The sequence below is a fragment of the Sus scrofa genome, unplaced genomic scaffold (assembly GCF_000003025.6).
Source record: "Sus scrofa isolate TJ Tabasco breed Duroc unplaced genomic scaffold, Sscrofa11.1 Contig59, whole genome shotgun sequence".
Taxonomy (NCBI): Eukaryota; Metazoa; Chordata; class Mammalia; order Artiodactyla; family Suidae; genus Sus; species Sus scrofa.
In genome coordinates, this window is record NW_018085257.1 from 864099 (window position 1) to 886987 (window position 22889).

At 37.9% G+C, this 22889-nt stretch overlaps 1 protein-coding gene across 1 annotated transcript; it reads right to left on the bottom strand.

Moving 5' to 3' along the window:
- Positions 1-326: 326 nt before the first annotated feature.
- Positions 327-22443, bottom strand: LOC100152027 (olfactory receptor 1J4-like). Its single transcript, XM_021082234.1, has 2 exons — positions 22153-22443; positions 327-836 (listed from the first exon to the last, which is right to left on the bottom strand). Exons 1-2 carry the CDS (start codon positions 22441-22443, stop codon positions 327-329), a joined length of 801 nt encoding a protein of 266 aa, XP_020937893.1.
- Positions 22444-22889: the final 446 nt, after the last annotated feature.

Here is a 22889-nt window from a genome sequence, read left to right on the forward strand (position 1 = left end):
AGTGTTAGAGACATGGGTGATCACCACACAACTTTTTAAGGCATTTCTGACAAGGTCTCTGAGTGAAATAAGCACATGGTTAGGTAATTCTCACTTGGCTAAAAGGTTACTGCTTCTGAAAAGAAGCCATAGAGCCAATGTCATGTCTCTGTTTCTCAGGCTGTAGATGAAAGGGTTCAGCATGGGGGTGAGCACTGTGTACATCATGGAAGCAATTATGTCTTTGTCATTGGACTGCCTTGATGAGGAGGAAAAGTACACTGTCATAATTATCCCATAGAATATAGACACCATGTAAAGGGGGAGCCACAGTTGGACAAGGCTTTTCAAATCCCTTTAGACGAGGGGACCCTAAGGATGGAGAGCCCAATGTAGCCATAAGAGACCAGGATGAAACTCAGTGGGAAAATGACAACTGCAGCCCCTTCAGTGAATATGACCAGCTCATTGAGAAAGGTGTCTGAGAAGGACAGCTTGAGTAGGTTGGGGATGCTACAGAAAAAATGGGGGATGATGTTGTCAGCACAGAAGGACAGATGAGCCAAGAGGAGGGTATGAAAATGGGCCCTGGTACAGCAGAGAATCCAGGAGCCAGTCACCATCAGAGCATACAGTCCTTCTCTCTTGGTGGTGCAGTGCATACGGTGACAGATGGTCATGTACCTGTCATAGGCCATCACAATGAGGGGGAGACTATTGACACAATGAAAAGCATATAAAAATACACCTGTGATATGAACTCTGGATAAGAGATGGATAGTTCCTGGGTCTGCATGTTCTTCACCATCTTTGGGACAGTGAGAGATGAAAAGGAAATGTCTGTGAGGGCCAATTGGCTGAGGAAGAAATACATGGGGGTGTGGAGGTGAGGATTCAGCCTGATGAGCAAATCCCCAAGCACTGTGGTCAGGTATATGCCCAGGAATAGGACAAAGTATATGCACTGCTGCTCTGGCCAGATAGGGAGCCCCAGGAGGGGGAACTTGGACATGGATCTCTGGTTCTCCCTCTTCATTATCCTTTCCTCTCTTTGGGGATTGAGTAGAAATGGGAAATTCCAGAACTTTGAAGTACTGAGCTTAGCAGTTACCACTGGTCACATGTGTTTTCAGCATGATTGTGTCAGTGTATGGACAGGTCTAAATGCACTACACTCACACACTATGCCTCATCTAGTCTGGTGAGAGCAATGCAATGTGATTTGTCTTGAGACTGACAGAGTCATGTAAAGAAAGTATATGACCTCAATCAAACCCTTCTGTGGAAATAACAAACAGCTCATACTTTGTTTGACATAGTAGAGACACTATCATAGACAATAGGGAGAGAGTAATAAATAAGACACATTCCATTTCATGACTTTTCTGTCAGGCTGCTTATATGCTTGTGTCTGTCTAACACAACCACTCATGCATGCACATGCAAACACACACACAAACACACACACACACACACACCACTTAAAGCATTATTTGGAAAATTAGTGTAATATGTACAAAATAAAGTGATAAACACATAACACCTCTTATAATTAGGGTGAATACAAGAAAAGAAGGAAGGGAGAAAGAAAGGGAGGGAGGAAGGAAGAAAAGGTCAAACATTATGACAGTCCTTCAAAAAATTAAAGGTAGAATTACCATATGATTCAGAAATTTAACTTCTGCTTCTGTGACCAAAGGAATTGAAAGGAGGGGCCAAAGAGCTATTTATACAGCCATGTTCAAACAGCATTATTCACAATAGCCAAAAGATGGAAACAACCATGTACTTTAACAAATGAATGGATAAGTACAATGTAGTCTATGCATACAATGGAATATTATCAACCTTAAAAAGGAAATAAATCCTGACACAGCTGCAACATGAATGAACCTTGAAGACATTATGCTAAGTAAAATCATGCAATATTATGGTATTTCTTATGGTAAATACCATAAGAATCCATTTATATGACATGGATTAATGGTCAAATTAATAGAGACAAAAAATGGAATGGTGACTGCCAGGGGCTGTGGGAGAAGGAAAATGGGTATCTATTTCTCTATGGGTATAGAGATTCAATTTAGGAAGATTAAAAATTGTGGGACTCCCTGTCATGGCTCATGTTAATGAATCCAACTAGTAGACAGGACATGGATTCAATCTCTGGCCTTTCTCTGGGTGTTAATGATCCAGCATTGCTGTGAGCTAGTGTAGGTAGCAGACACAGCTGGGATCCCACATTGTCGTGGCTCTGGTGTAGGCTAGCAGCTGCAGCTCTGAATCAACCACTAGCCTAGGATCTTCCATATGCCTATGGGTGCAATGCATTAAAAAAAATCTGGAGGTGGATAGAGGTGGTGGTTGTACAATAATGTGAATTAGTTAGTGCCACAGAAATGTGTACAGAAACTATTGAAATGTTATTTGGTTACATATATTTTACTGCAATAAAAATTTTTAATTTAAAAAATGTCACAAGTTAATAAATCATTGACTAAAAATAAAATCAAAAGCAGTGTGATCCAAAAAATAAATAAATCAGCTCATTATTTGGGCAGGATAAGTAAGCAGACATCAGGAACTAAATATGGCAAAGTTATAGGAGGTCATCAAGCAAGATCAAGTAGCTTCCAAAAAATATGAGTTTATTCTGAGGTGTTGCTCTCACATCCAGGCAATAGTGCAGGCCTAGATCATGGATGGCCCTGGATGATTAGGAGGTCCACATCACTTGACTCATTGCATTTTTAATAAATCTGCCAATAAATAGCTTCATTCATATCTGCCATTGTCTCTCTCTCCCCTTCCATCACCACGGCTTTAAAATGGCTCTGTTCTGAGCATACATGCAATGTGAGTGACATGAGAATTTGCTAAAGGAGGTGACCAGAGAGCCAAGTTATTACAGATGCTGTAGGACCAAGGATGTATATCAGAATTCAGATCCATCTGATTAACTAGAGAAGGTTCCAAAATTTACCCCAACCTGTTCCCCAGAGTGGAGATGTAGAAATCATTAAACACCAGTGAGGAACATTACATGAAGTTTGGTAGCCTTCAAACCATCTGTACAAAGTGTCAGCAACTTAGCATAAAGAGGACTTTGTTTGCTGTCTGTTTATGTCTAGAGCTAAGAAAAAGGAAGACTCAGGCTGTTAGGCTGTCTTACCAGTTCAAATGCATACACATATTTCCAAGGCCCTCACAAGGCCCTCTCTTCTCTACAGCCATCCAAAGAGAGGAGAAGTAGAGTGTGAGTGTGTTAAACACACAAACACTCAGCACGACACATAGTGACAGAAAACAAAACCCCAGGTGCTGCTCTTTGACTCTCTGACCGATACTTATCCTACTCAGAAGTGTGGAGGTTGGTATTGATTCATACCAACTTACATACAACTTTAAAATGAAATCATGTGTTCCCATTGTGGTGCAGCAGAAATGAATCTGAATAGGAACCATGAGGTTGTGGGTTCAATACCTTGAGCTTCACTCATTCGTTAAGGATCTGGCATTGTCATGAGCTGTGGTGTAGGGTACAGACGCAGCTCAGATCTGGCATTGCTATGGCTCTGGCACAGGCCCACAGCTGTAGCTCTGATTAGAGTCCTAGCCTGGGAACCTCCATATGCCTCAGGTGTGTCCTTAAAAAGACAAAAACAAATAAACAAAAAATAAAAAGATACATTTTATCACACATGACTTATAAAACATTCAAACAAGAACTCTTCTACACTGCTGGTGGGGATGTAGAGTGGTGTCACCAATATGGAAAACTATATGGAGGCACCCCAAAACATTAAAAATTAGAAGCACCACATGATCCATAAATCTGACTGCTAGGTTTACACTAGAAAGGACTGGAATCAGGATATCAGAGATGTATCTACTCTCCTATATGAATTACAGAAGTGTGCACAATAGATAAGATATCAAACAAACTGCATGTCCATTAACACATGAATTGATAAACATTGCACACAATGGAATATATTTTTTCCTTTGAAAAAAGGAAATCCTGCCATTTGTGACAAGGATGAGCCAAGAGGAGTTTATGCTAAGTAAAATAAGCCAGTCCTATAAAGGCAAATACAGCACAATTTCCCTTGGAGAAACTCACATAAATGTCAGTCACCAAGGGCTAGGGGAAAGGAGAAATGAAGTGTTGTTATTTAATTGAAAATGTGTCAGATATACAAGATGAATTAATTCTAGAGACCTGCTATGCAGCATAATGCCTAGAGTGAAAAACACTGTACTATGAACCTAAAAATTCCTTAAAAGAGTAGATATCATGTTGAATTTTCTTTCCACATACAAAGGACACAAGGACATTTTGAGAGGAGACAGATATGTCGATGACCTTGATTGTTGGTAATGACTTCAAAAGTGTGTGCACATGTCCAAAATCCTCAAATTATATACATTAAACATGTGCAGTATTTTTTTGTATATCAATTATACCTCATAAGCTGTTTTTCAAAAAAAAACACATCATGCAAAGTCTACATCCAGTAATCAACACAACTCACAAACCATACACACTCACACACAAAGATACTCCACTATACACACTATGAATCACATGTGGTCAAACCTAACACAAAAATAACATTAAAAAATTCAACATCACACAGTAACCCAAGCACTTACACGTGTATTGTAGATTTCCAGCCTCCATGGTCTATTATCAACACTGTACAATAGGACTTTCCAACAAGGATGGAAATACTCTACAGCTCTGTTGTCCAATACATCAGCTCCAGTCTCCTGTGACTACTGGAGTCTTGAAACATATCTAGGGCAACTGTGGAAATGAAATTAAAATTTAAGGTCATTTTAATTAATTTTAAGGTTATGGACACTTTGGGCTGGTGGCACCAAGTAAGTCAGTGTGTGAATTAATCACTAAAAACACATGGTTATAGGAACAACACAAACACACATTTTCCCTATCTCTTCTTCCTATACCTCACATCTAGAAACACATACAGGACAATTGATGGCTCCCCAACTTGCTCAGATCTGTGCTGGTAGAGGCTACTACATGAGGACTCATCTTTTATGCCTCCATGGCCTTATGATATTTTCCACCTCCCTGCCTGTTTACAAGAAGGAGAACCATGAGCAGGAAATCCACATTTACCAATAGGACTAATACCCCAGGGAACACATCCCCAACTTCTGCTTAGAGAGGAAATCAACTGAGTTAATTGACCAATTCCTTACCTTACTATTGAGATGGATCTAGTGCAGAGACCAAAGGGGCTGAACTATAGAGGTCCCAGAATGTGTCTCTAGTGTCAGTGACACATTTGTCTTCCCTCTGATTCTCCATGAGGAGAAGGAGTGGCCATGATCTTCCTTGAACTTTGAAGAACCTACAATGGAATCTGCCACTCTGTACACTGCAGAAAGGACAGAACAGAATAGAATTGGCTCTTGAGAGCCCACACCACTGCCTCTGAGTGTGTTGGGGATCAAATCCCATTGCCATCACTCATTCTGTCCACATGAAACCACAAAAGACCCACAAAAACCAAAGCCATCTTAAGCAAAATGGACAAACCCCTAGGTCTCACAATTTCTGATTGCAAACTATGCTACAAACCTTTAGAAATCAACACAGTATGTTACTGACATTATAATACACAAATGAAAAATGAAACAGAATATGGAGCACAGAAATAAACCCACACATATATGCTCAACTTATCTTTGATAAAGGAGCCAAAAACCCACAATGGGGAAAGGTTAGTCTCTTCAATAAATGGTGCTGGGAAACTGGATATCCACACGCAAGAGAATGAAAGTGAATCCCCAACAGTGAAAACAACTGTCTATGTCATTCCATTATGGGGACAAAAATGGTTTCTGCCTTCATTGGCAACAACGTGGCCATAAGGGAGATACTGAAGTGTTTCTCACAATTCACAGCCATGTTCCAACAACATGGATGGATCTAGAGGGTATTATGCTCTGTGAAATAAGGCAGAGAGACAACAATAAATATCATGGTGTCACACTTAAATCTGGAATCTAAAAATCAAAACAACAAATCAACAAAACAAAATGAAAACAGACCCATAAATACAAAGAAGATACTGGTGGTTGCCAGAGGGGACAGTGTCTGGGGGAGAAGGATGAAATAGTTGATGTGGATGAAGAGGAAAATACCTCCAGTTATAAAACAAAGAAACCTGAGTGATTTAATATACAGCATAAAGAATGGTCAATAACACTGTAAAAACTTTTGTGGACAGATAGTTACTAGATTAATAATTGTTGTGATCATTACATAATGTATGAAAATGTCAAGTAACCATGTCATACACCTGAAACTAAAATAATAATATTTGCAAACAATATTTCACACAGCCCCTGGACAGGGACTTGAACCTTGGACCCTCAGATTAAAAGTGTGGTGTTGTATTGACTGAGCTACACAGGCCCTGAAAATTATATTTCTTTTCTTTTTCCTTCTTTTTTTTGGGGGTGCACCTGCAGCGTATGGAGGTTTCCAATCTAGGGGTTGAGTCAGAGCTACAGCTCCTGGCCTATGCCACAGCAATGTGGGATCCAAGCCGTGTCTGCAATCTATACCACAGCTCAAGGCAATGCCAGATCCTTATCCAACTGAGGCTGGCTGGGAATGGATCTGCATTCTCATGGATGCTAGCTGGGTTCTTTAACCACTGAGCCATGATGGGAACACCTGCCATTATATTTCATTAAAGCTTCTTGGTGCTATAATAGTCCAATATCATTCATAATGCTGCAAAATTTTATGAATCTTGGTGCTATAATAGTCCAATATCATTCATAATGCTGCAAAATTTTATGAATCTTTGCAGCCTAGGATAAGGGCTTTACCCATGTTTTGTCATTAATACCAAACATAGGCTTTACATTCTCAGATTTTTTTTGAAAATTACACAGCTTCTTTAAGAATTTGTGTTCTTTGGAGTTCCCTATGTGGCTCAGTGGCTTATGAACCAGACTAGTATCCCTGGTCTCACTCATTTCATTGAGGATCCGTTATTGCCACAAGCTGCAATGTAGGATGGCAGCTGCAGCTCCAATTCTACCCCTAGCCTGGGAACTCCCATATGCTGCAGGTATAGCCCTAAACAGGAAAAAAAATTCCAGTGGCTACTTATCTGATCCTTGATTAACTGGTTAAGGTGCTCTCTGCCAGGTTCTATACAGTAAGTTTCAATTATAACTTTGTAATTAACTAAGTTTCATTTGGTAGATGTTTTAAGTTGTATAACCACAACACTTTTCTTAAAACAGCTTCACCCACTATATATAACAGTCATTGATGATACTTACATTGAAAAAATTATTGCAAATGTGATGGCCAAATGCTTATTTTCTAATTTGATCATTTCCTCTGTTGATTAGCTGCATTAAACTGTGTGAAGGAACTTCCCTTTACTCCACAAGCATTTAATTTTTCATTGATTTATTTATATTATCAGGGTCTCATGAATTTTATTTTTATGTGAGTTATAACCCATTACTGATGTTATTAATTTTGAAGCTGTAATCATCAAGATTTGGCCAATGGGAGTCCCTTCCTGCTGACTCCCATGCCCCCATGATTCATTGAGAACTTTTTATTTTCAATCTCAGCAAAATTTCCCTGGTCTTGTTGTGTCCTGGCCCCATACCTAGAATCTGCCATTTTTCTAAGTAAATTTGCTTCATGTTAGAGGAGACAGATACTCAAAAACCAAATTTGGCATTTGCTCACCCATAAGAGATGGGTCAGAAGTGGGACAGAAATAATGGGAAATGGGAACCAGACAGATATTGTTATATAATTTCACTCTATTTATACACATTACAACCCATGAGTTTAAGTTGGTATATTCAATTCTAGCTCAAGACCACAGAGTTCTTTCTAGCCTCTCTTTTTCCATGTACATCACACCTTCGCTCCAGTGAGGAGTCAGGCCCTTTATCAGAACAAGTCTACATACTTACTAAATTTTGAATATATATAATTTCAGAAACTTGAACAGAAACTCTGTTAATAAAAAAATGAACTTAGCTCAAAAAATTTTCATATAACAAAATGTGCTTTCATTGTTGTGAGCTTAGTTTATAAACAAAATTCACTGTTTAATAAATTAGTTACTTTATTTTCCCCTTTAGTCTGATTATGGTATTAACTAAAAATATAGTTAGGCTCATTTTTTGTTTTATTCCAGTTTGCTTTATTTTCCTTCACCTTCTTTTTTATTTTTTAGTGGTTAAAGATAACATAGTCAAAACTATACAAATAAATATACTCATCTCTCCATCTTTTCTATCCTATTCTCACCCCAATCCCTGTAGGTAAGCAGTCTCATTAGTTTCAAATTTATTCTTCTTGCTCAATTTTTCAATAGTCCAAAGAGGGAGGAGTTCCTATTGTGGCTCAGTGGGTTAAGGAACCCTGGCCTTGTCTCTGAGGATATTGGATCACCCCACCCCTTGCTCAGTGGGTTAAGGATCCACGTTGTCACAAGTGGCAGCATAGGTTAGAGATTTGGCTTGGACTTGATCCCTAGCCTGGGAACATCTAGATGTAGCTGTAAAAACAAACAAAAAAAAAAATAGAAAGCAAACAAAACTTCATTAACAACATACTCAGAAGAAGAAAACTACCATGATTATAGAGTTAGTACCTGCTGTAGTCACAATTCTCTCCAATGTTGTTAAAAACATATTGGAATCTTTGCTCCTATGTCCCTAGTGTTCTTCCCTCTTCTTAAGGTCCTGCCGATTTTGTCTATTTCAGGATTTGAAGGAGTGCTTCTGCTCAGATAACTGTCCACACTCATATTCCTGCAGCACTTTAGTTTGCCAATGGCTTTCATATGCCTTCAATTTCATTCAATCCATCAAACTTTATTTGTGTCTGGGAAGTAGAGGAGACTGTTTTTTTCCCTTAATTTTACCAACAGGAGTACTGAAATCACTTAAAGAATCTCACACAGATACAGTATATTAGAGGCTGGTCCAAAGCCTGATTCCTTCGTTCCTTCGTTCCTTTCTTCCTTTCTTCTTTCCTTTCTTCCATCTTTCTTCCTTTCTTTCTCTTTCTTTCTTTCTTTCTTTCTTTCTTTCTTTCTTTCTTTCTTTCTTTCTTTCAATATCATTCCTTTGCATGCTTTTTAGTGCTGAACGTGCATCATATGGGATTTCTAAGGCTGTGGGTAAAATCTGAACTGCAGCTTCCCACCTAATCCACAGCCACAAAAACTATGGATGCAAGTAGTGTCTGTGACCTACACCAGAGCTCACAGTAACATTGGATCTTAACCCACTAAGTGAGGCCATGGATGAAACCCACACACTCATGAATACTTCAGGTACATAACCCAATGAGTCAGAACAGGAACTCCTTCAAGCATTGATTTTCTGATCATCTTTTCACTAGAAAAATAATCCACCCATTTTTATGGGGGGTAGAAAAGCTAAAGTCAAATGTTAAATGTGCAAAGTTAAAGTTAAATATTAAAATATGCCTGGGATGGGAAATTGATATTGTGTAAGAATCTGCTGGTAGATTTTTGCTCCAGACCAGAGAGGTGCTGAGGATTATTAACTGACTCAGTTCACAGGGAACAAGGAGGTACCAGACACTTGACCCTTCTGTAAAGCACAGGCATTTCACTGAAAGATGCTAGGTCAAACTCAGCCCAGGATCTCACAGATCACCTGTAGGAGAACCAGAGCTCCTAATGACACCCAGGAGCTGCAATGGGAACAGAAGGGAAAAATACAGACATGGTACTTTGATTCCAACAGCACTGTGTGCAAAGAGGTGGCTGGACAATTACGCAGTAGCAAAGAAGAGATGGAGTGTGACCTAGGGATGGGGCATTGAGAGAGAGACTATGGATGGGCTTGATTTTCCTGTCTTCATACCAAATATTGTCCTTTGCCCAATAGGAAATGGAGAGTCAAGCTTTAGGGTCTCCATGGTGCTAAAATTTGATAAGTGTTTTCAATGTGCCTAGCTTCTTAAGCAACTTACAACCAAGATCTGTTCATCAAATAGCATGATCCCATCTAAGAGCACTGGATGCTGAGAATCACCATGGCCAAACCCAAGGCCACAAATCCATTAAGTAGGGAAAAGATAAAGATCTGGGTATCCACATATGTGATCCCAGAAATGAGGATTTTGTTTCTAAACCATTTTACCAAAATTGAAGCAGGCTGTCAAAAATATTGACCTTATAGTGTCCCTGCTGGTGTAGTCAAATCACAGAAAAATGGATGACAATATTCTGCAAAATAGGTTTCTTGTGGAACTGACTGTGTGGATTATGGTCTTAGGCAAGTGGAAAATAAAAAGTGTGAAAATGTCAAACACACACACACAGATATTTATTTCTTCTGTGTGACAGGATTCAAAGCATGAATATGTTTCAAAAAAGTACTCACACACTATCACAGACACACTCTTGATAAATGGAGATTTATAGATTTATCTGGCTTATACTCTCAGTAGGTAATACAGTCAGGGTGTGAGCCAACTTCACACAAATCTATGCAAAACTCACAAAAAAATACACATGTACAACACAGCTACACACACCAAACTGTGTATCATCCTAGACCAGAGGTATTGTTTACACAAGAAGTCATTCATATTCAAATCACAAGCAGTGCATCAGGTCTTACACATGATGCACAAGCAGTAGATGCACGTAGAGTAAGCACACACTGAGGAAATGTCCAGGCTTCTCTGATCTCTCTATATCCTAGTGAGTGGCATTCAGTGTGTTTGTCCATTACACATACACACTTAGACTCAAAAAACACAACACACACACACACTAATGCACATAACTTATGTAATGGTCATTCACAGTCTTAAACCAAGACACATGTGCATGTCTCTGGAGGTTTCTTGGCTCTATGAGCTATACCTGAGCTCTGAATTCAAATACTTTCTGCTTCAGTCATTCACAGTCTTAAACCAAGACACATGTGCATGACTCTGGAGGTTTCTTGGCTCTATGAGCTATACCTGAGCTCTGAATTCAAATACTTTCTGCTTCATTCTACTACCTAAATCCTCACTTTCTTTCCAGAAGACTGCCAATCTAAAAAAAAAATATATCAAAACTTTGCGGCCTGAGGAGCTGTACAGACTCTCATGTTGGTTCTCCAGCTTCAAACCATGCACAAGGAGACTGCCTTTTCTCCATCTTAAAGAGCCCTCAGAGGGAAATTGTCCCCAGTCCCTGACTAGAGAAAAAGTCCACTGGAGCAACTGCCCAACTCCCTCCTGGTCCTCAGGAAGGAGGATGATAAGCATCCACAGTGTTGAGCTGCACCTGGTTTCACAGGAGAATGTGTCCCTGATATGCGTGGTACCTGGGTTTCTAGTTGAGTATCTGATGAGATGCAGGAGATTCTTCATTGGATGGGGCCTCTGCATCATGAGTACAGCTTCTCTAAAGGGCAGTGAATGGCACAGACAGTGGAAGTGCATCTGTCCCCAACACCAGTACAGACTTTCATCAGAACACAAAGCCCCTTAAAAAGTGCTCATCCCCCCACTCCTCTGGAATGTTTTGTAGGGTAGGTCTATGCATGGTTCAGAAGAAGGTGAAATGACTATAACACTCTGGAAGAAAGACTCAGTTACTCCAGGTTTAAGAGAGCATACTTGAGCAATTTATCAAAGACCACTGAGACTCAGTTACTTCAAAGTGGAAATAATGATCATAGTCACTGTGTGATTTGGAATAGTGGTTAAATGAACCCTAATGAAAGTTTATTAAATATAAAGGTTTATCATCCATGTCTTTTTAATTTTTCTTAGTTTTTTTTCCACTGTACAGCATGGGGACCAAGTTACACATACATGTATACATACATTTTCCTTCCATTTTTGTGTTGTAAGTATCTAGACATAGTTCTCAAAGCTACACAGCAGGATCTCATTGTAAATCAATTCCAGGAGCAACAGTTTGCATCCACTAACCCCATGCTCCCAAACCTTCCCACCAACTCACTCTTCTCCCAGGAAGCCACAAGTCTATCCTCAAAGTCTATGATTTTCTTTTCTGTGAAAACATTAATTTGTGCTGAATATTAGATTCCAGTTATAAGTGATATCATATGGTATTTACCTTTTTCTGACTTATTTCACTCAGCATGAGAGTCTCTAGTTCCATCCATGTTGTGCAAATGGCATTAATTTTTATGGCTGAAGTAGTACTCTTCTTTTTATGGCTGAGTAGTATTCCATTGTATATGTATACCACATCTTCCTAATCCAATCAACTGTTGATGGACATTCAGGTTGTTTCCAGCTCTTGGCTATTGTGAAGAGAGCTTCAATGAACATGTGGGTACATGAGTATTTTTTAAGGAAAGTTATGTCCAGATATATGCCCCAAGAGTGGGACTGCTGGGTCATATGGTAGTTCTATGTATAGATTTCTAAGGTACCTCCATACTGTTCTCCATACTGTTCTCTATAGTGGCTGTACCAGCTTACATTCCCACCAACAGTGTAGGAGGGTTCCCTTTTCTCCACAACCCCTCCAGCACTTGTTATGTGTGGACTTATTAATGATGGCCATTCTTAATGGTGTGAGGTATCTCATGGTAGTTTTGATTTGCATTTCTCTAATAATCAGGGATGTTCAGCAATTCTTCATGTGTTTGTTGGCCATCTGTATATCTTCCTTGGATAATGGTCTATTCATGTATTTTTCCCTTTTTTCCACTGGGTTGTTGGCTTTTTTGCTGTTGAGTTTTATAAGTTGCTTGTATATCCTAGAGATTAAGCACTTGCCCATTGCATCATTTGAAACTATTTTCTCCCATTCTTTAAGTTGTTTTGTTTTCTTTTTGGTTTCCTTTGCTGTGCAAAACTTTTCAGTTTGATGAGGTCCCATGGGTTTATTTTTGCTCTTTCATCTGTTGCCTTGGGAGAATAACCTGAGAAAATATTCATGAGGTTGATGTCAGACAATGTTTTGCCTATGTTCACTTCCAGGATTTTGATGGTGTCTTGTCTTATATTCAAGTATTTCACCCAGTTTGAGTTTATTTTGGTGCATGTGTGAGGGTATGTTCTATTTTCATTTCTTTGCATGCAGCCATACAGGTTTCCCAGCAATGCTTACTGAATAGACTTTCTTTTCCCATTTTATGTTCTTGCCTACTCTTTCAAAGATTAATTGACTAGGTGTCAGGGTTTATTTCTGGATTCCCTATTCTGTTCCATTGGTCTGTATGTCTGTTTTGGTACCAGTACCACAATGTCTTGGTGACTATGGCTTTGTAATATTGCTTGAAGTCTGGAGAGTTATGCCTCCTGCTTGGTTTTTGTTTCTCAGGACTGCTTTGGCAATTCTGGGTCTTTTGTGGTTCCATATAAATTTTTGGATTGTTTGCTCTAGTTCTGTGAAAAATGTCATGGGTAATTTGATTGGGATTTCATTGAATCTGTAGATTGCTTTGGGTAATGTGGCCATTTTAACAATGTTGATTTTCCAATCCATGAACATGGACTATCTTTCCATTTCTTTACATCTTCTTTAATTTCCTTAAATAATATTTTATCATTCTTGGCATATAAGTCCTTTACCTCATTGGTCATGTGTTTTCCCAGTTATTTGATTTTTGGGGTGCAATTTTAATAGGTATTATATTTTTGTATTCCTTTTCTATTATTTCATTGTTAGTATACAGAAATGTGACTGACTTCTGAATGTTAATCTTATATCCTGCTACTTTGCTGAATTTATTAATCAGTTCAAGTCATTTTTGGGTTGAATCCTTAGGGTTTTCTATGTATAATATCATGTCATCTGCATACAGTGACAGTTTTATCTATTCTCTTCCTATATGGATGCCTTTTATTTCTTTGGTTTGTCTAGGTGCTATGGCTAGGACTTCCAAATCTATGTTGAAGAGCAGTGGTGAGAGTGGGCATCCCTGTCTTTTTCCAGATTTGAGTGAGAAGGCTTTCAGTTTTTCCCCATTGCATATTATATTTACTGTGGGTTTATCATAAATGGCTTTAATTATGTTCAGGAATGTTCCCTCTATTCCCACTTTGGTGAGAGTTTTTATCATGAATGGATGTTGGACTCTGTCAAATCCTTTTTCCTCACCTATTGAGATGATCATATGGTTTTTGGCTTTAAAATGTGGTGTATGACATTGATTGATTTATGTATGTTGAACCATCCTTGTGAAACTGGGATGAGCCCCACCTGGTCATGGTGTATGATCTTTTTTATATGTTGTTGGATTTGGTTGGCTACGATTTTGTTGATAATTTTTTGCATCTATTTTCGTCAAAGATATTGGCTGTTAGTATTCTTTTTTGGTGTTATCTTTGTCTGTTTTTGGAATTTAGGTGATGTTGGCATCATAGAATGTCTTTGGGAATGTTCCTTCTTCCTTAACCTCATGAAAAAGTTTAAGGAGGATGGGCACCTGGTCAATGTCTTTGTATTGCTGGAGATCAGCTATGGCTCCCAACAGGGATTTGTGATTGGCAACTGTTGCATGAATTCATCTGTTCATTCATTCACTCATTCCCTTATATAATCACTAAGGTTCCCACAAATGTAATACTGGTATAATCTCTAGAGACATAATATATAATAATATAACCAGAAATCCCTCTCTAAGAACACATATCTAATTTGGAGATGATGCAGAAATACTTATTAAGGCAAACTGAATGGCAGGTAAACAGTGAAAACTGCTGCAGAATAATGAAATCATGCATGGAGTTAGGGAGACTCAAAAAATTCAAAAAATACCAAATGTCACAGGATTATTTTTCATAGGACTCCAATCTTTTACATTACTCCAATCATCTGACTTCAGCTTTTTAAACTGGTTTATTCCCTTATAAACTTTTTAGAATGTCTAAAATTGAAAGAATATCTGCTCTCATTGTTGCTGAAGATATGATGGAACTGGAATTCTCATACACTGCTCATGGGAATACAAAAAGTTTGAACATTTTCTTTAAAATTAATCTTATACGTAGGTATTTGTATTTGTCATATATATATATATATATATATATATCTAGGCATTTGTCTAATATATATATAGTTATACATAGGTCAGGTATTTGTCTAAAAAAAGAGTGTATATAATTATAGATAGATTTATTTGAGAATGTTTGTAACAACACTATTTAATAGGCAGAAGCTAGAAATAACTCATATGTTCATCAGTGGACTTATTTTATTAAGTGAATGTATTTCCTATAATAGCACAAGAAACTATACTTAGTATTTTGTAATAACATATCAGGGAAAAGAATCTGAGAAGAAAATATACGTGTGCGTGTGTGTGTATGTGTGAATAATGGAATCATTTTTTCTATACTTGAAACAAATAGAGCATTGTATGTGAACTATATTCTTCAACTAAAAATGAAGTCAAATGAAAGTAAAAAAAAATAAACAGAAACATTTTAAAAATTAAAAATAAATAATTAAAAAATTTAAAAGAAAAACAAAATTTTTATAATGTTTAAAAAGATGAATGGACATAACTGCTGTGGTTTATCCCTAAAATGGAATACTACTTAGCAATAAAAAGAATGAACTATTGATACACACTCAACATGAATGAATCTCAAAACGCTTTGGCCGAGTAAAAGAAATCAGATAGAAAAGAATCAAACTGTACTATTCCACTGAAATAAGCTTCTAGGAGATGTATGTATCCATGTGATGAAAACAGATTAGTGGTTGCCCTGAGGACAGATGGGAGGAAAAAAGTGAGGGCAGGAATGTAGACATCACAGAAATTCAGGATCATAATGGCTGTGGGGGTAATTTCATGGTGTGTACATAGGTCAAAACCAGATAAATTATATACTTTATCTTTCACCTTTATTAAAAAATTTAAAGTATAGCTGATTTACAGTGTTGTGCCAATTTCTGAAGTATGGTAAAGTGACCCAGTCATATCTCTATCTTTATATTATTTTCCATCATGGTGTATCCCAAGAGACTGGATATAGTTCAATGTGCTATACAGTAGGACCTCATTGTTTATTCATTCTAAATGTAAGAATTTGCATCTACTCAGCCCCAAATCCCCATTCATCCCACTGGTTCGTCCCCCCCCCACCCCCGGTAACCACAAGTTTCTTTTCTATGTCTATGAATCTGTTTTGTTTATAGTTTTATTTGTGCTATATTTTAGATTCCACATATAAGTGATATCAAATGATGTTTGTTTTTGTCTTTCTTACTTCACTGAGTATGCGAATATCTAGTTGCATCATTTTGCTACAAATAACATTATTGAATTTTATTGAATTTTATTCCTCTCTCTCTCTCTCTCTCTATCTCTCTCTCTCCAGAAGATATATACAACAAATATTCTGTATCCATTCATCTGTTATGGACTTTGAGTTATTTCCAAATCTTGGCTATTTTGAACAGTGCTTCTGTGAACATAGTGGTGCATTATATTTTTGAATTGTAATTTATCTGGATATATGCCCAGGAGTGGTGTTGCTGGATAATATTGTATTTCTATATGTGGTTTTCAGAGTGAAACAGTATACTTTAGGTATAGGTAGTTTATTGTATGTCACTTACACCTCCAAAAATCGGAGTTTTTTTAAAGAAACAATAACAAAATCAAGTATGGACATGCTATTCCTCTATTGAATCCCTTCCAAAAGGTTCCCAAATCAGACTGAAAACCAAAAATTCAATGGATAACTTCATCTGTCAACTTGGCTAGGCTACAGCACACAGATATTTGGTGAAACAAAATTCTAGATGTTTCCTTAATGGTATTTTATCTCAATGAATTTTATTACATTTATAGCTGTACAATGATAATCACAACCCAATTTTTTAGCATTTCCATCCAACCCCCCAGCCTATCCCCACCCCACAACCTGTCTCCTTTCAAAACATAAGTTTTTCAAAGTCTGTGAGTCAGTATCTGTTCTGCAAAGTTCACTATGTCCTTTGTTTAGATTCCACATGTGAGAGCCTACAGTATTGGTTCCTCACTGTCCCACTAACTTCACTTAGCATGATCACTTATAGATCCACCCATGTTGCTGTGAATGCCATTATTTCTTTGGTATGACTGAGTAATTGTCCATTGCGTATATGTGCCACATCCTATTTATCCAGTCCTCTGTCAATGGACATTTGGGTTGCTTCCATATTTTGGCTATTGTATATAGTGATGCAATGAACATCAGAGTTCCTGTATGTTTTTGAGTCATGGTTATCTTTAGATAACTGCCCAGGAGTGTGATTGCTGGGTCAAATGGCAATGCTATTTGTAGCTTTCTGAGAAATCTCCATACTATTTTCTACAGTGGTTGCACAGATTTACATTCTCACCAACAGTGTAATAGGGTTTCCTTTTCTCAACAACCTCTCCAGCATTTATTGTTTGTAGGCCTTTTGATGATAGCCATTCTGGCCAGTGTAAAGTGCTACTTCATAGTGGGTTTTATTTGCATTTCTCTAACAATTAGTGATGTTGAACATCTTTTCATGTGATTTTTGGCCATCTATATGTCTTCTTTGCAGAATTGTTTTAGATCTTCTACCATTTTTTGATGGGGTTGTCTGTTTTTAGTATGGAGCTGAGGGGGGATAAATTTTAGAGATCAATCCCTTGATAGTTGCTTCATTTGTAAATATTTTCTCCCATTCTTTGGTTTTTCTATTTGTTTTGTTTAGGGTTTCCTTTTCTGTGCAGAAACGTTTAAGTTTAATAGCATCCCATTTTTTTTTTTTTGTTATTTTCATTAGTCTATGAGGTAAATCAGAAATTATTGCTGTGGTTTATGTCAGAGAGTGTTGGGCCTATGTTTTCCTCTAAGAGTTTTATAGTATCCTGTCTTATATTTAGGTCTTTAATCTATTTAGAGTTTATTTTTGTGTCTAGTGATCTTATTAGGAAGTGATCACATTTTATTTATTTTTTTTACATATAGCTGTCCAGTTTTCTCAGCACCACGTATTGAAAGGATTTGGCTTTTCTCCATTATATTCCTGCTTCACTCATAATGGATTAGTTGACTGTAGGTACATGGGTTTAATTTCTGTCCTATTGCACTAATCTCTATTTCTGTTTCTTGTGTCAGTACCATACAGTTTTGATGACTGTAGCTTTGTAGTATAGTCTGAAGTCAGGGATACCAATTCTTCCAGCTCCATTTTACTTCCTCAGAATGGCTTTGGCTATTTTGGGTCTTTTGTGCTTGCGAACAATCTTTAAAATATTTTGTTCAAGTTCTGTGAAAAACATCCTGGGTAACTTGATAGGGATTGCACTGAATCAGTAGATTGCCTTGGGTAGTATAATCATTTTTATAATATTGATTCTTCCAGCCCAAGAGCATGGTATGTCTTTCCATCTCTTTGTGTCATCCTTGATTTTGTTCATCAGTGTCTTTTTCAGAGTACAGTTCTTTTGTTTATTTGGTAGGTTGATTCCTAGATATTTTATTCTTTTTAATGGGATGGGAAATGGGATTGCTTCCCTAATTTCTCTTTTGATTTTTCATTGTTGGTATATAGAAATTAAGTCGATTTTTTTTGTCTGTTGTCCTTTTCAGGGCTGCACCCGCGGCATGTGCAGGTTCCCGGGCTAGGGTTCTAATCAGAGCTGTTGCTGCTGGCCTAGGCAAGAGCCACAGCAATGCCATATCCAAGACATGTCTTGTGACCTACACCACAGCTCATGGCAATGCTGGATCCTTAACCCACTGAGTGATACCATGGATCAAACCCTCAACTTCGTGGTTCCTAGTCTGATTCATTTCTGCTGCACCATTATGGAAACTCCTGATTTCTTTGTATTAATTTTGTATCCTGGAAATTTGCCAAATTCATTGATGATCTCTAACAGTTTTCTGGTAGCATCTTTAGGATTTTCTACATATAGTATCATCTCATCTGCAGTGATAGTTTTGCTTCTTCGTTTCCAATTTAGTTTCATTTGATTTATTTTTCTTCTCTGATTTCTGTCTCTAGAACTTCCAAAAGTGTTTTGACTAATAATGGAGAAAGCAGACATCCTCGACTTGTTTCTTATCTTGGTGGGAATTATTTGAGCATTTCTCCATTGAGAGTGATGTTAGCTATGGGTCTGATATATATGGGCTTAATTATGTTAAGGTACATTCCCTCTGTGCCCACTCTCTGGAGGGTTTTATCAGAAATGGGGGTTGGCATTTGTCAAAAGATTTTTTAGCATCTATTGAGAGGATCATATGTTTTTATTCTTCAGTTTGTTAATGTGATTGATTTGGGGATAACACTGATTGATTTGCAGATATTGAAGAAAACTTGTATCCCTAGGATGAATAGCACTTGATGTATACATCTTTGGATGTTTCCTTCCCAATGAGCTCTACCTAGACGACATGATGTTAAATTATAAAAACACTCCAGTGCTCTTGTACCCCCCTTTTTGTGATTTTTAGGGCCACACCTGCAGCCTATGGACGTTCACAGGCTAGGGGTCAAATCCAAGCTGCAGTTGCCACCACAGCAACTCAGGATCTAAGCTGCATCTGTGACCTACACTGCACCTCACAGAAATGCCAGAACCTTAACCATTAAGCAATGCAAGAACCTTAACCCAAAAGAAACCCCATTTCCTCATGGATACTAGTCAGGTTCATTAGCACTGAACCAGGATGAGTACTCCTTGACCTCCCATTTTTATGATTCTTTTATTCATAGAAGTTTTACCTACAAAATCTAGCATTTATTTATTTCAGACATATAAAACCATCTCCCATAGCACTTTCATCTAGTGAAGAAATGACAATTTTTAAAATATGTAAAATTTAGGATATCTATGAAGGTTAAATCTTGCTATGGAAAAAAAGGAGGATGAGCTTGATCAGGAATGCTGGAATGTAAATGCTACAATGGAATACATCTTTTTTAATGTGTATTCCCAGAATGTAGAAAATTGCCTGGCACATAGTAGACATACCCATAGATATTTCTGTGTGCATAAGTTATAAATTCATGCATTTAGCTTTTTTTGTATTAGAAGTGAGATCTCAGTGGAAAAGATAACACTCATTTCCCAGACTAAAATGTATCCAATAGCTGTAGACTGGTCTCCACACAAATATCCAGTTTAGGGGGGAAATTATTCTTCCTGGAACAGGGAAATTTGGTAATTGGATTGACTACTCTCTGCTCCACTATTGTCAAAAGAACAATTAAATTAAAATTTATTTATATTTTAGCAAATTATCAAAAGTACTTGTTACTGCATTGAGAAGATATACATTTTGGACTTTACTAAAACTAAACATAAGAAACTTAACTGAATTTTTGTAGCTTTGGAAGGCAAGAAGCCAAGTCATGGAAGCAACCTCAATGTCCATCAACAGATGAATGATAATGAAGATATGCTTCATATATATACAACAGAATATTACTCAGCCAAAAAAAGAATGAAATAGCACCATTTATAGCAACATCAATGGTGTTATAAATTATCATACTAAATGAAGTAAACCAGACAGAGAAAAATATACATCATACGATATCACTTAAATGTGGTATCTTCAAAAAAATGATACAGGAGTTCCTGTCATGGCTCAGTGGTTAATGAATCCAACTAGGAACCATTAGGTTGTGGGTTAGATCCCTTGCCTTGCTCAGTGGGCTAAGGATCTGGCATTTCCATGAGCTGTGGTGTAGGTCATAGACATGGCTCAGATCCTGCATTGCTGTGGCTCTGGTGTAGGCCGGTGTCTACAGCTCTGATTCAACCCCTAGCCTGGGAACATCCATATGCCATGGAAACGGCCCAAGAAATGGCAAAAAGACCAAAAAAATACAAATTAACTTGTACACAAAACAAAAATAATACCCACAGACAGAAAACAAATTTATGGTTACCAAAGGGGAAAGTGGGGAGAGAAAACATAGGAGTTTGAGATACACACACTTCTATATATAAAATAGATTGGTAACAATGATCAATTGTATAGCACATGGAACTCTACTAAATATTTTGCAATAACATATAAGGGAAAACAACCTAAAAAATACATATATGGTACAATCATTTTTTATATTCCTGAAACTAAAAAAAATTGTAAGACAACTATAATCCAAATTAATTAATCAAATAAAAATTGAAAAACTAATACTCAAGAATAGATCACCATAATAATTCTTAAAATATTTGTATACTTCAAAAAAGCTGTAAAAATGTCAAATGTAATAATATTGTTAAGTACTGGAAAAAACCCAAAACTTAAACACACACATGCACATACACACAAAGGAGTTTAGGGCTTTGAGACACAAGATGAATGTGATGTCATATGTAAAGTTATGAAAGAATAAAAGGACAAGAGATATGACCAAAGGGGAAGAGATTATTCCAATAACAATGAGCATTGAAAAGAAAGTTAGAAAAGTGCTAGAGACATGGGTGATCAATACAAAACATTTTAAGGCTTTTATAACAAGGTCAGTAGGTGAAATAAGAACATGGTTAGTTTATTGTCTCTTGGCTGAAAGGTTATTGTTTCTGAAAAGAATTCCCAGAGCCAATGTCATGTCTCTGTTTCCCAGGCTGTAAACGAAAAGAGTTCAGCATGACGGTGACTACTGTGTACATCACTGAAGAAATAATGTCTTTGTCAGGGGACTGGCCTGATGATGAGGAAAACTACACTGCCATCATTTTTCTATAGAACATAGACACCACAGAGTGGACAAGGCTTTGAAGATCCCTTTAGTAGAGGGGTCCCTCAGGATGGAAATCCTAATGTGATCATAAGAGACCAGGATGACACTCAATGAAAAAATGACAACTTCAGCCCCTACAGTGAATATAACCAGCTCATTGAGAGAAGTGTCTGAGCAGGACAGCTTAAGCAGGGCACTGAGGTCACAGAAGAAGTGGGGGAAGATGTAGTCAGAACAGAAGGAGACTTGAGCCAGGAAAAGTGTGTGTGTCAGGGCACTGGCACAGGAGAGGAGCCAGGATCCAGCCCATAGACTTATACACAGTTCCTCCCTCACAATGATGGCCTATTGAAGAGGGTGACAAATGGCTACATACGTGTCAGAGGCCATCATTTCAAGAAGAAGGTTATAAATGCAACCAAAAATTATGAAAAAAAATCCGTGTTACACACTCTGCATAGGGAAGTGATTGATCCTGTATCTGCATGTTCATAAGCATCTTAGGGACAGTGACAGAGGAATAGGAGACATCTGTGAGGGCCAAATGGCTGAGGAAGAAGTACATGGGTGTGTGGAGGCGAGAGTCCAGTCTGTTTAACAAGATGATGAACAGATTCCCCAGGACTGTGGTCATGTACATGCCCAGGAAGAGGGCAAAGAACATGCCCTGCTTCTCTGGGTGTTTGGGGAGCCCCAGGAGGAAGACCTCAGACACACTGCTCTGTTTATCCCTCCTCATGCTTCTTTTCTTTTTCTGGGAATGAAGAGAAATGGGAAATGCTGCCAGAAGAACTTAAAACTCCAAAAAGGTCAAGAAACAACTGACATGACTATGTTGAACAAAAGAAATAAAGAGAGAGACAGAAAAGTAATCAGGACAGGACTAGCATTTCTGAGAGGGATCTGGGAAGGAGAAAAGGAGCCCATATCCTGGGAAGCCACCTAAGTGATGGAAAGATCACCCAAGTCAGAGGGACCTCAAAGTCACTGAAAAAAGCACAGCATCCGGACGGAGAACAGCAAAGCAGAGTGAGAACTGCACAGATCATCTTAACCACTGTCCTGGACACCTCAACCTAAGATGCTGGGGCAGGGGTTTGGCACTGAGACTTAGGCTCTGGAGGAGGTCAGCCCCACACTGGGGCTGGATGTGTGGGGACAGACTGAGGGGTTAAGGAGCAGTGC

Excerpts from the sequence above, each read along its gene's own strand:
- LOC100152027 (XM_021082234.1), bottom strand. The coding sequence starts at position 22,443 with ATGAGGAGGGATAAACAGAGCAGTGTGTCTGAGGTCTTCCTCCTGGGG. Across the intron at positions 837-22,152 it reads CACTTCCCTATGCAGAGTGT|CCAATTGGCCCTCACAGACA; the intron begins GTAACACGGATT and ends TTTCTTCCTCAG.